The following is a 12,918-nucleotide window of genomic DNA, read 5'->3' as shown; positions in this document are numbered from 1 at the left end:
AAGAGCCTAGAGAATTAAAACCAGGAGAAGAGCCTAATTACACAAGTAAATTTTCAAACCACCAGCAATTACAAGCCAATTATCCGATTTCCCAAAAGAACTACACGAACAAATACGGTTATAAAACAAAAAAAAAAATGCCATAAGTAAAAAATCGCATAGCAACAGTGCCCCCTGGTGACAGAGAAAAGGAATTGCACATATATTTGAGATGAAATACTGCCACCTGCTGACGGAAAACGGGAGCTGCATTGAAAAAATTTTGAACAGCGCATGCGCAGTCGTTGGCAAGACGCCGGCGATCACGTGGTAAGTAAGGGCAGGCAGGAGAGGGACCGGCGACGCATGCGCAGTGGCTCTCGTGCCGGTGCAGCGCTCCCTGCTCGAGTTAAGGGCCGGTTCCGGCGGCAGGGCGGGACTCGCGGTCTCCCGTCTGTCCCGGGGTGTGCGGGGGGGGAATAACGTGAAGATTTCTTGGGGTGAAAGCGCAGAAATTAGCGAGGAGGGACGCTAATTTGGGTAAACTCGGTCACCGGAAGTAGTGAGAGACCAGAAGTCCTCCCCCGGAAGTTCGCCAAGCCCACAGTAAAGATGGCGCCACCAGGACCGGAACGACCACAGTAAAGATGGCGGCGAGAGGCCCCCTCTCCTCAGAGAGGCGTTTATCCTGCTGCCTGACGTCCGCCCCGACCCGGACCCCCGCCCCGCGCCCGCAGCGCCGTCTCGCCACGCCGCTTCCCGCTGTGGGGACGGGGCGGGGCGCTCGGCGGCGCCGGGCGCGGGCGGCGGCAGGCACCGTTGCGGGCAGCCCCCTCTCGGCGCCGCTGCGCAGGCGCGGGACCCCAGGCAGTCGCCGCGCGCCCGCCCCGCTCCGCTCCGCTCCGGTCCCGGTCGGTCCCGCCGTGCCCCGGAGATGCTGTCGGGGCTGCGTCGCCGCCTCCCCCCCCCCGGAAGCGACCCACGGCGGCAGATCCGACGTCGGGCTGTGCAGGAGATCGTCACCGGGGTAAGCGGGGGCCCGGCGGGGGGGCGGCGGCGGCAGCTCTTCTGCCGCGGCCAGCGGGGCCTGCAGGCAGGGGAAGCGACAGGCAGGTTTCTCGCCTCTGCGGAGACACTCGCACCTGCGTGCCGCCGCCAGGAGAAGGGGCGGCGAGAGCGGCAGGCGGCAGGGCCGGGCTCGGATGTGCCCTGGCATCGCACCCCCCCCGCGGGGAGGGTCTGTGCCGCCCGGCGGTCGGGGCGGGCCGGGAAGCGGCGCCTGCGCAGAGCGAGGCGTTGGCCGGGCCGGGCCTGAAGCGCTCGGGGCCGCCGGGCAGGGCAGTGGCGGCGACCGGCCGGGGCGGGGGGTGCGGGGTAAGAGCAGGTTTTAGGGAAGAAACGCCTGTGGTGAGTAATCAGAAGAGAAGGGTGAAAGCCAAGGGCCTTTGACTTCCCCGGTGCACTTAATTTTCTTGTTCTCCTCTCTTTCAGGACAGGGAAAATCGTTGACTTGGGTCCAGCAATGCCGAATGTGTTGGGGTGTGAGCAGCCAAAGGCAACAGGCTCCAGCCCCACCGACCGGCGCTGGGGGCACCTGGTGCAGCCCGTGGGGTGAGGTAAGTCAGAGGGACACGTTTCTCTCCTCCTGCCTGTTGGCATTTGCTCCCTGGGCACTGGCTCTGTTTCCACTGCAGGTTGGTCCTTGCCGTGCTGGGAAGGGTGGAGAGGAAGGGGTGAAGGGCTGGGTGAGCGTGGGGTCCCCGAGCTGTGGGGTTGGGCTGTGCTGAGAGGGGCAGGTGGGTCCCCGTTGGTGAGCCTGAGCCTTGGCTTGGGGGTTCAGGAGCCCGGGGGGCCGAGCTGGGGGCTGTTTGCAGCTCTGCCAGGGCTGGGGCTGACACAGTGCTGGGGGAGAGCCTGGAGCTGGGCTGGGCCGGGGGACAGACGCAGGGGAGCTGGGGGAGGGTTTGGGACTCCCTGGGGGAAAAGGAGGGATGGATGGGCTGGATGGAGCCACAGGCACGTGCTCGTGGGAACACACTTGTCCAGGGTGCTGGGATCTGGGTCAAACTCCAGTTCCCCTCGTGTCCAGGGATGCAGGGTCTGAGGGATTGGATTTCCCTGGGGGTTTGCAGGAGATCAGGAATGAGAGGAAACATGGTGCCAGAGCAGGCTGTGCTTGCCTCTGAGGACAGAGAGCCTGTGGGCTGAGGTGAGATTGCTGTGAGTGTTGGGATGAGCATTCCAGCGAACAGGGAGCTTGGAATTCCAGGTGCTGATGGAACCATCACCTTAGGTGTGTTTAGTTTGTGTCTGTGGGAGCTGGGATTCGGGCTGGAGAGCTGTTGCTGGGAACAAAGGGTGGAGAAAACCTGCTCCACGCATGTGTAAGGAAGGATGGAGTAGCAGAGAAGGGGAGTATTTCCATACAGTATCAATATTCTCCATGTGGGATGGAGCAGCAATGGGGGTGGTTGGGTTTGGCCTGGGCCGGTCAGGATCTGCCATAAACAACCCACCAGACCCTGAACCCTCACTGGACATGTCCAGCCCCTCAGCAGAAACCCAAGTTGTTCATTTGTTACAGAGGAAAAATGATTGGTAATTGCTTCTGATCTGTGGAGAATTTCCTTTGGAATGGTCAAAGAGAGAGCGTATCAAGGCAGGCAGAGCATTTCTTTTGGCTCTTTTTTTTTTCTGGTTTGTCATTTTCTGTTTGGCTTCAATGCATTTTGTGTGCTCCTGTTCAGGAAGCAGCGTATTTTTACCTTGAAATTCAGGGTGGGTTTGTTTAGGATTTTTTTCTTTCCCAGTTGAATCAGGCCTAGTCCAGTGTTGTCCTACAGGACTGCTTTGGTGCTGGGTCAGAGAGAGAGAAGGGGAATGACTTTTCATTCTCTTCCAAGCACAAGTGGAAGGTTGTCTTGTCCCTCCCCAAAGCACTGCAGGCACATGGGAGTAGCTCAGTGCTGGCCCAGTTCTCTGAGAAACACCCGTGGGGGAGAGGTTTAAGTCTTAATGACAACGCTCTGGTCTCTTGATGGCAAAGACTGGGTCCTCCAGTCCCAGCCTGATGAGGGAGAACAGGAACCTCTGTTCTTCATGGCAAACCTTCTGTTACTCCTTGTGCAGTCTTTTCTTTCTGTTGTATGTGTTACTGTCCAGAATCTCTCCGAGGAAAGCTGTTACAAATTTAGAGGTAGGACTGGAATTTGGGGCTGTTCCCTACAAACTCCTGCAAAGCCTGAAGGACCGGGCTGATGACTGCTCTTAACAAAGGTGGTTTATTAATATTCCGTCAGATTTCCCTCAGCTCTGGGCAGGACAGGCAAGGGTTAGGGTGGGGAATTGTGCAAGCAAGACTTGTTATTTCTCCTGTGTGTGTGTCAGTTTGGCAGGGCTGGGAGAAGGAGAGGACTCGTGTGGGCACCTCCAGAGACAGCGGGAACGGGAGCGTGCTGCGGAGGAGGGAAATTCCAGGGGGTGGGTGCCGAGAAATTTGTCCTTCCCTCGCCCTGTGCTCTGCACTTAGCAATGGGTCGAGTGCAGAAGTTTCCTGGGGACCCTGGGAAATGATGCCAGGTCTGCCAAGAAAAGTGGGGCCAAAGGAGCAGGACCTGGGTCTGCCAGCGTGGGAGAAACAAGGGACGGGTCATCCTCTGCCTCCAGGAGGGAGGGCAGCAGGAAAGGCCACGGACTAAAGCACTGAAGTGCCGTTCCCCAGGGAGCCCCTGCCCAGACCTGAACTTGCTTCTGCACTTGCTGTCCCTTTCCCAGCGGAGCCGAAGCGTCGGGTGCGGCTGCCGGGGGGATGGAGCTGCCAAGGACAAGCTGGGAGGGTGTTTGCGAGGGAAGGGGGTAGAAGGAGCTCTTGATGTGCTTTTTTTACTTCTTCATCCCACAGAATTGCCACGAGAGGAAATACTTCAGAGGGGCTTCCCTCCAGATAAGGCCTGAAGATGCCAGGAGGTTTCAGCCGGGAGGAAAGGAGCTGTGGAAGAAAAGCAGCCTAAAAACAGCCAGTGGGGATCATCAGGTTTTCCAGCCAAGAAGAACAAGGAGAGAGATGAGGGAATCGGGTTCCAATTCCTAATGCTTTGGTGGGTGCAGGAATGATTTCTGTGTGTTTTCCAGTCCCTTTGGATTCCTGGGATGATTTTAAAATGATGGCTTTAGCAATCAACTAAATCGCAGATGTTGTTTTTGAGAGGAAATGATGCCAAAGAAATGCAGAGAGAGAGCATGGAATCATCCTGGGATCCTGGAGTGGTTTGGGTTGGAAAGGATCTCAGCGATCATCTCCTTCCACCCCCTGCCACAGGCAGGGACACCTTCTAATAGACCTCCAGCCTGGCCTTGGCCACTTGCAGGGATGGGGCAGCCACAACTTCTCTGTGCCAGGCCACCTCCCCACCCTCCCAGGGAAGAATGTCTCCCTTCTGTGCAATCTTTCCCTTTCTTCTCTGCAGGAAGTGGGCTGGGACAAGGGAATTGGCTCCCACGAGGCCGAGGATCAGAGCGGGCTGTGCACAGGGGACAACTTCCACTTCCAAACGGGGAAGGGCCCCTTCGTGCCCACCCCTGGCAAACTGGGACAGAGTAACATCTGCCTGCAGCTGGCTGGAGTTCCCGTTGGCTCTGGGCTTTCTGCCCACGGGCCAGGGATCATGGCCAGAGTCCTTCAAACCTGGGGCACAGTGGCCTTCACACCATCCCTGCAGCCCGTCCAGGGCAGGCTGCTGCCCATCGGCCCCTGATCGCAGGTGGGTGTAGAAGTGATGGTGTTTAGGGAATGCTGATTGTATTTCCCTGACTTTAGCCATGTGGTCATTAAAAAGAGAAAAATAACAAGTCTGTGGAAATGCCCTGCACGTGGGAGCTTGCGGCGCTCTGGGTTAAATGTTGGCTCTCTAACGTTAAAACTGTGGGCGAGGGGCGGTGGCCGAGCAGGGCCAGCGGCGGGGCCGGCCGGGGCCGGCCCGGGGGTCCCTTTCCCGCGGGGTCGCAGCCGCGGGACCCGCCCCCGCCCCGCGCGGCCCCTCCCGGCGCGCCCCGCCCGTCCTTGGGGGCTGCGGCCGCTCCCGGCGCTGCCGAGGCTGCCGGGGAGGGACCGGCCTGTGCTGGGGGCACGGGGTTCGTTCCTTGGGGTCGAGGGCGGCAGCGGGAGCGGCGCTGCGGGGCGGGACGTGCGGGAGGGGCCGGGGGAGGGCGGGGAAGCCGCGGCGGGGCTCGGGGGCTGCAGCTCTCTGGCTTCGCCACTGGCTTTGCAGACATTTGCCACCTTCAGAGGAGGCACAAATCCCCGCGGAGCTGAGCGAGGGGTGCGGGGAGTGCAGCGAGCTGGGGCGGGGCTGTGACCAGGGCAGGGTGTGCGCAGTGCCCCAAAACCCGCACCCAAAACCAGCCCGGAACAGCCCCGGAGCCCAGAGCGAAGCGCCGCGGGATCGCGCCGGCCCCGCCCCTCGGCCCGCCCAGGCCCGCCCCCCGGCTCGCGCCGCTCCGCCCGGCCCCGCCCCTCGGCCCGCCCAGGCCCGCCCCCCGGCTCGCGCCGGCCCCGCCGCCCGGCCCCGCCCTGCCCGCCCCCAAGAACCCCGCCGTCCCCGCTGCTCGCCTCGCTCCCCTTCTCCCGGGAGAGCTCCCGGCCGGGCCGTGACCGCGGAGCTCCCACCCGCCCTTCCCCGGCCCCAGCAGCGCCCGCCGGGGCTGCGGCGGGAGCCGCGCGGAGGGAACGGGGGGCGGGGCCGCGCCGAGGGGCGGGGCCGGGCTGAGCGGGCGGGGCGGGGCCGCAGGGCCAGGCGGGCTGGGATTGGGCGGAGGCGCTCGAGTGCTGATTGGGCAGCGCTGCCGGCCCGCGGTATAGAAGCGTCGGCGGGGGGTTTAGTGGCCGGCTGTGTGAGGGCTGAGGGTGTGGCCCCGCTGCTGCCCGGGCTGCGGAGGGGAGAGCGCCTTGGCCGCTGGGTTTATGGACCGGGGGAGCTGGGGGGCGTTTAGGTGCGCGTTGTGCTGGGCAGCGGGGGCCGGGTAAGCCCGTTACCTGCCGGGTAACGCCGGGGAGAGCCGTGGCATGGCTGTGGGGCCTGTGCTCTCTGGGTGTCTCAGGTTTTGCTTTGAAATTCCAAACCCTTTCCCCGTGCAGGGTTATGAGGCAAAGACTGCTTTAACTTGGTTTTTTGGTGCTGCGTTAATGCTTTTTGCTCGTTCTGTGTCCATTTGCAGCCTCGCTCGTGGTTTCCCCTGGTGTGGAGGCGAGTTGTGCTTCCTGCTGGGAGAGAGAACGGCCTTGGGAAGCTGCTCCATGAGCCACAGCTGTGCCGAGCCCGGCAGTCTGTCCAGGTAAGAGCAGGGCTTCTACTGCCCGTGAGGAGCTGGGTTTGCTGTTGGAAGATAGAATGTGCCTATGCCTTTAAATGCAAGGACAGGCAGAAGCTGGGAGGGACCCTGAGCAGGTTTGGTGGCACGACAGCAGTTTGAAAAGACCTTGACTGTGGGAGAAATGTCCAGGAAAACGATTCCTTTTTTGCAGGGAGGCAGTTTGCGAGGACAGGGGGGTTGCTGTGCTCTCTAGCAAAACTACTGACCTTGGGATGTCTAGGGTGAGGAGATGTTGGCCACGTGTGGGCTGGTGCAAAAGTGTGTGGGTGCCTGTGTGTGACAGCCGTGGGTGTGCAGGAAGGGGGGTTCTGGTGCCATTGGAGCTGCCAGGGAGCCAAAAGGGGCACGGTTGTCTGAAAAAGGCAAAAAGTCTCAGTCTCTGTTGACACGTGTACCAAAGGAGATGCAAATTTTCCCTTTCTCGTTGCAGACTTCGCAAAGCTCCCCAGGAAAGGAAGCTTTATATTCCTCCCCAGCTTTATGCTAAAGGTTTCCTTCCTCCTGTCTCAGCACCCTTTCTGCTGTTGGGAGAGCACGAGGTGGATGGAGAGGATCCCCAGGCATCTGCAGGCACAAGGGACTCATACAACTGCGATTTTCCTCCAGCCCTCGTGAAAGGGACTTCCAGGATACTCTTGGGAATGTACCAGCTCTCCTGCTGGAGCTTTTCTATGGAATATTTGAACACAAAGGGTAAAACTAAAGTCAGGTCTGTTCTGGAGTATGTTACACTTGTGCAAAACTCCGTTCTTCTGTTTATTTTCTGTTCTGGAAAGCACAGTCTGGGGTTCCTGGGCACTTCCTATTGAGTGATTCCATGAAAATAATTTTGTAGTGAAAGGGGAAAGGAGCTGTCTGTGGGAGGTCAGGTGTCCATGATAAAAGCTTTATGCTTTTCAGTCAGATAAGCCTTAAAATATCTCACAGTGTATAGGAATGCCTGGCTTCTAAAAGTCACCAGCTGAGTCTTAGAGGCTCCTTTGAAGAGCTGTTTTCAGGCAGGCAAATTGCCCCCCAGGAGGGACTCTGTGCCTGCTCTCCCGTGGCTCCAAGGGATCTCTGGCCCTTCACGCCGGCACCGAGATTTTCTCGGGAAGGGCCTCAGATCCCCGGACCAGTCTGGGACACAGGCAAGATCCCCCTGCATTTTGGGACCAAATTGGCCCCCTGGAGGGACAGTGCTGTTGGTGCCCCCCGGGTTGGGGCACCCCGAGGACTCCAGCGCGCACCGAAAGGATTATTCGGGGAGATCCTCGGGGTGCCCGGCCCTGGGGAGCTCAAAGCAAGGTCCCTGCCATGGATTCAGGCATTGCTGAGAGTATCCCAGGGGTCCCTGTCCCTGCTAGACAGGGAGCTCTCTAATGGGCTGTAATTGGGTTCTAAAAGTGGTGCTCCAAGTGCCAAAGAAGTGTGGGATTGGGATTAAGAAATGAGCAGTGAGGGTGCAATTGGCTGTTTTCTCTGGAATGTGACTGTGAGAGCTGCAGGAGTGCCAGGTGTGTGTTCCAGTCCCCAGCATTTGGTTTGCACATGTCCTGGTCAGACACAAGTACAATTTCCTCAGTCCTGAACACAGCAGAATGAGAATTATGGACTGGCAGTGTTAAGGTGATTGGTGTGACAGGGGTCAAACTGGGAAAACATTGGGGAATTCCTCAGTTTGTGTTTTTGCCAAACTCACCCAAACCTCTGCTAGGAAGTGATGGGCTGGAAAAGTTGAGGCAGAAATGGAATTGAAAACTGGGGCTCTTGACACTGTAATTGCTGAAACTAAACGTGTCCAAGCAGCAGCTCTTGTTGTACAGGGAATAACTCCTGTCAGCAGCAAGGCCCTGACTGAAGTGGCAGCTGCAGTTGTTCCTGTGGTGTGGGCCAGTGGAGCTGCAGGAGAGTGGAAGAGGGCAGAACCTGTAGGTATTACCCCTGATGTGGGATCTCTATGGGTAAGGCCAACCCAGTATCCTTTAAAATCAGAATGCCAGACTGGATTGGTTGCAGGAACAGCTAAATTGGCTCCTCCTGGTTTGCTTGTAGGACGTGAATGCAAGAACCTGCCAAGAAAACCAGTGGACAAGATGATTGATTAGTGCAGGACCTGAGAGAAGCACCTTGAATGACAACCTGGAGGAGTTTCCAGTATTGGATTTAAAAGATGGCCTTTGCATCTCCTTGAGCAAGGAAAGCCAAGAAAGCTTTGCTTTTGCAGGAGAAAATGGGGCAAGCAGGCAGGAAGAAGAGAAGCCCCGTGACTCCTCCCTGAGCCCCAGACAGCCCATGAACTGCCTTGCTGGGAATGGTGGGACAGGCTGGACTCTGCATTGCTCCCTCGGGATGTGTGGTAAGACTGTTATGGCGACTTTTTGAATAGATGGTGCAAGGGCAGCCTTTAAGCAGCTGAAGCATTCCCTGAGGAGAGCTGTGGGTCTGCCAGATGTGTCAGAACTGTTGGAAGCATCTTTGGTGGGGAGGGCAAACAAAGGCCAAGGTGTGCAGTGACCCCCCTGAGAAGGGACTTTCAGTTAATGGCATCCCTGATGGTGAACTTTGTGGGCTGTTCCCCCTGTAGGGCAGGTGATAGTCCCAGCTCCAGTTATGGGAAAAATGGTTAAAAGGGAGCCCCAAAAGCTGGAAGTCCTCCTGGAGGCTCCTGGCAAAGAGAGTTTGCTGCGTTCCCCCTGACAGAAGGACAGTGATAACTTTTGAGTGCTGGTAGATCCTTTTAATAGATAGCCTTGAGTGTGTCCTTGTTGCACCAGTAGGACTTATCAAAGTCCCCATATTCCAGGAGATAGACACATTGAAGTTTAAAATATTCTTCCTAATCCTTTGTTGGCTTGAGGCTCTCCCCTCAGGAACTGCAGGAACTCCTGGTGCCGCCTGGGCCGATGGATTGGACGCCCCAGCCCCTCCGTTCCTGCCCAGCCACTGGGGCCGTGTCCAGTGGTGGCACTGCCAGCCCTGCAGGTGAAGTGGGAAGGGCCTTTGCAGGTCTTGTGGGTCACATTTATAGCAGGTAAAGTTGCAGTAAAAGGACCTGGGGTCTGTTATTCTTGAGTTCAGAAAGCTCCTTTTGATTGGTGAGCAGGACAAAGTGGATCCTTAAGAGTTCCCATCCGTGTTTGTGTCTCAGCCTGTGTTAGGATTCAGGGCTGTAGCTGTTGTTGTCACTGAGGAGTCAAACTGTGCTTTAAATAATGAGACCCTGGCCTGATGGCCCAGTGTCAAGGCAAAAGGTGGAATGCTCTCTGAGTGTTGAGATGTAACAAGGGCTAATCCTTTTTGCAGTGGGATGGAGCCTGGAAAGTGCACAGAGCTGAGCCCAGGGATTGAAAGGGACCAAGCAAGGGAGGTGAAGAAAGAAGGAAGAAGGGAAGTGAGGCAGCAGGCAAGCAGCACCAAGTTGCTGTGTAAGCAGGTGAGTTGTGTTGAGGTTCCTCAGGCAGGCACTGAGGACTTGGAGGGCTCCAGACAGAGCAGACCTGGGAAGGCCCTCGGTGAAGCCCCTCAGAAACCTGAAGCCCCTGGGCCTTTTGGGGAGCCTGAGCTATTGCAGCCCTGGGGATGGCTTTGGTTTCCTTCTCTCCTCAGAGTAAAACTCTGTGGGGGAGTCTGTGATCTCCCTGACTTTTGTGTCATAACTGAAACTTGGAAGGAAGTTGACCTTGTGTAGTTTCCCAACTGACTTGGCCGGGTTGAACCAGCAGTGCCAGATTGTTGTAGTGTGCAGGGTGTTGTTTGTGTCTGAGCAGTTTGGGGTTGATTTGCCAAGGGGAGCCATGGAATGTTATGGTGTTTTTGTCCCAATATTTGGAGGCAGTGCCCTGGATGAGTTGATTTCTGCCTCACTCCCTGATATCTGAGTTAGGAGATGTACCAAGAACTGGTAGTTTTTGCTGTGGGATGTTCCCTAGAAAGTGCATGGAGCTGAGCCAAGGAACTTAAAGGGACTGAGCAAGCAAAGTCAAGAAAGAATGAAGAGGGGAACTGAGGCAGCAGCCAAGCAGCACCAAGCTCCTCTACAACCAGGTGAGTTGTCTTGAAGTTGATAAGGTGGTCACTGAGAACTTTGGGGTCTGCAGGCACAGGTGACCACCAGAGACCCCCAATGGAGCCCCTCAGAGAACTTATAAGGGTTTGTGTAGATGGGAACAGGTGTTGGGAGTGTCCTGAATGTGCAACAGGAATGCAGGGAAGGAAAATGAGCCCTCCTGTCATGCTGACCCCTCCCATCAGCTGCAGTGGAGACCCCTCCGTGTGCCCTTTGGGAGCGGATTGCCAGGACCCCCGTGGGGCTGGGATCATGGCAGGGTGTTGTAAGCAAGGAATGCCTGGCTTCTAAAAGTCACCAGCTGAGTCTTAGAGGCTCCTTTGAAGAGCTGTTTTCAGGCAGGCAAATTGCCCCCCAGGAGGGACTCTGTGCCTGCTCTCCCGTGGCTCCAAGGGATCTCTGGCCCTTCACGCCGGCACCGAGATTTTCTCGGGAAGGGCCTCAGATCTCCGGACCAGTCTGGGACACAGGCAAGATACTCCTGCATTTTGGGACCAAATTGGCCCCTGGAGGGACAGTGCTGTTGGTGCCCCCCGGGTTGGGGCACCCCGAGGACTCCAGCGCGCACCGAAAGGATTATTCGGGGAGATCCTCGGGGTGCCCGGCCCTGGGGAGCTCAAAGCAAGGTCCCTGCCATGGATTCAGGCATTGCTGAGAGTATCCCAGGGGTCCCTGTCCCTGCTAGACAGGGAGCTCTCTAATGGGCTGTAATTGGGTTCTAAAAGTGGTGCTCCAAGTGCCAAAGAAGTGTGGGATTGGGATTAAGAAATGAGCAGTGAGGGTGCAATTGGCTGTTTTCTCTGGAATGTGACTGTAAGAGCTGCAGGAGTGCCAGGTGTGTGTTCCAGTCCCCAGCATTTGGTTTGCACATGTCCTGGTCAGACACAGGTCCAACTTGCTCAGTCCTTAAACCAAGAGAGGGAGAATGAAGGACTGGCAGTGTTAAGGTGATTGGTGTGACAGGGGTCAAACTGGGAAAACACTGGGGAATTCCTGAGTCTCTCTCTTTGCCAAACTAACCCAAACCTGTGCTAGGAAGAGATGGACTGGAGTCTCTGATCTCCTGGGCCGTTGTCCTGCATGACCTGGGAGCCTCTGGGATTAGACTGGCCTGGGCAGACAGGGAGCAGTTTGTCCTGTGGAGCTGGGCTGGGTTTGTTGAGGATGCCTTGGGAGGCAGGGCTGGAGAGGCTCCTCTGTTGGCTGTAGTGGTGGAAGGTTGTAGCAGCAGGGCTGGAGCCTTCGCCCTCCTGCTCCCCCCGTGAGCCCCGCCGGGCCCGTGCCCTTGGCAATGGAGGGCCCCCCATTGCTGAGTCAGCGGTTCCGGGGGCCAGGAGGGATGGGATCAGGATGCCGAGCTCCGCCCAGGGCCAGGGCTGCCAGTGTTCAACCATGCAGGGAACTGAAAGCACAGTGAGATGGAGGCCAAGCTGCAGCACAGGGATGGGTGAGAAAAGACCCTGGTCCTCAGGTGGAGCTTTGAATTCCCTGGAAAAATGGATCCTGTCAGATGGATCAGGCCCTTGTGGGTGCTGGAGCAGAGGCCTCTGTCATTTATGGTCACCCTGAAAGGTTGCAAGGACAGCAAGTTCTGACTGCAGGATGAGGTGGCAAACAAAGTGAAGTGGTCCAGAGAAAAGCTGAGGCTAAAATTGGTCCTGTGCCAGAGCAGCCTCGTGCAGTGCTTGTTGCTGTCCCTGAGTGTCCCATTGCAGTGGATATTTCCAAGGGTGCCTTGTGCTGGGGAGCACTGGGGCAGTTCCCTTTCCCTGGGCAGGGCAGGCAGGGCACGTTTCCCCCCTCGAGGGTGGCTCCACAGTCCCCCCCTGTGCCCTGGGAGCGTGGCAGAACACCTGGACCCACTGTCCTTGTCAGAGAGGGCACAAGGGATGGTTGGATGGGGGAGGGAATGGCTCAGGGAGTACAAGCACCATTACAATGAGTAGGGCAGCACCTGGAAAGGAAGAAGGGGAGTTAATCCAGACAAAATCCAAGCACCTGCCCAACCTGTGATATTTTTAGGAACTCAGTGGTGCTGTGGTCCCCAGGAAGTATTGCCCAGGACTAGGCAGGAGACTTCAGGCTCTGTCACCCCCAGAGCAAGTGTCCAGGGGCAGGCAGTGGGGAGGCAGCTCTGTTGTTGAGGATGGGGTTATTTTCTCTGCTTTATTTTGTCTCCAGAGATGTTCTTCCCATTAATCCAAACTGACTCCATCTCCTAACTCTCTGAAGAGGTTTTCTGCTTTTTGTGGGAGGGTAAGGTTTGGGTTCTAACTATAGAAGAGCCAACAAAATAAAGGCTTCGTGGCAAACAAATGGTGTCTCCCAAACTCTTTGTACTTCAAATAGATGCCTTTATTCTTAGTTTTTTCTTATTGGTATTCTCAAGGTACTTAATACCCTGTCTACAGTTATTTATTTTGGCTTCTCTTTTTTATTTGTTACAGAGTTGATGTGACTGACTTCTTTTTGAAATGCAGCAGTGCTCTCAAGGATATTTCCCCCCCACTCCTGGGCTTGTG

The 12,918-nt window shown here is 57.0% G+C and overlaps 2 protein-coding genes across 2 annotated transcripts; both read left to right on the top strand.

Moving 5' to 3' along the window:
- Positions 1 to 611: 611 nt before the first annotated feature.
- Positions 612 to 4,164, top strand: LOC127464438 (translation initiation factor IF-2-like). The gene is made up of 3 exons (XM_051774767.1): positions 612 to 1,006; positions 1,471 to 1,595; positions 3,881 to 4,164. Exons 1-2 carry the CDS (start codon positions 627 to 629, stop codon positions 1,592 to 1,594), a joined length of 504 nt encoding a protein of 167 aa, XP_051630727.1. The 5' UTR covers positions 612 to 626; the 3' UTR covers position 1,595; positions 3,881 to 4,164.
- A 1,748-nt stretch (positions 4,165 to 5,912) lies between these two features.
- Positions 5,913 to 12,388, top strand: LOC127464437 (uncharacterized). The gene is made up of 7 exons (XM_051774766.1): positions 5,913 to 5,997; positions 6,193 to 6,309; positions 6,779 to 7,041; positions 8,555 to 8,686; positions 9,201 to 9,312; positions 9,634 to 9,763; positions 10,260 to 12,388. The coding sequence occupies exons 1-7, from the start codon at positions 5,939 to 5,941 to the stop codon at positions 10,386 to 10,388; spliced, it is 942 nt and encodes a 313-aa protein (XP_051630726.1). The 5' UTR covers positions 5,913 to 5,938; the 3' UTR covers positions 10,389 to 12,388.
- The last annotated feature ends 530 nt before the right edge of the window (positions 12,389 to 12,918 follow it).

This window comes from Manacus candei, unplaced genomic scaffold (genome assembly GCF_025592945.1).
Source record: "Manacus candei isolate 608988 ecotype Guabito, Panama unplaced genomic scaffold, ASM2559294v1 h1tg000223l, whole genome shotgun sequence".
Classification (NCBI taxonomy): domain Eukaryota; kingdom Metazoa; phylum Chordata; class Aves; order Passeriformes; family Pipridae; genus Manacus; species Manacus candei.
This window is presented reverse-complemented; position numbering and strand designations above follow the sequence as displayed.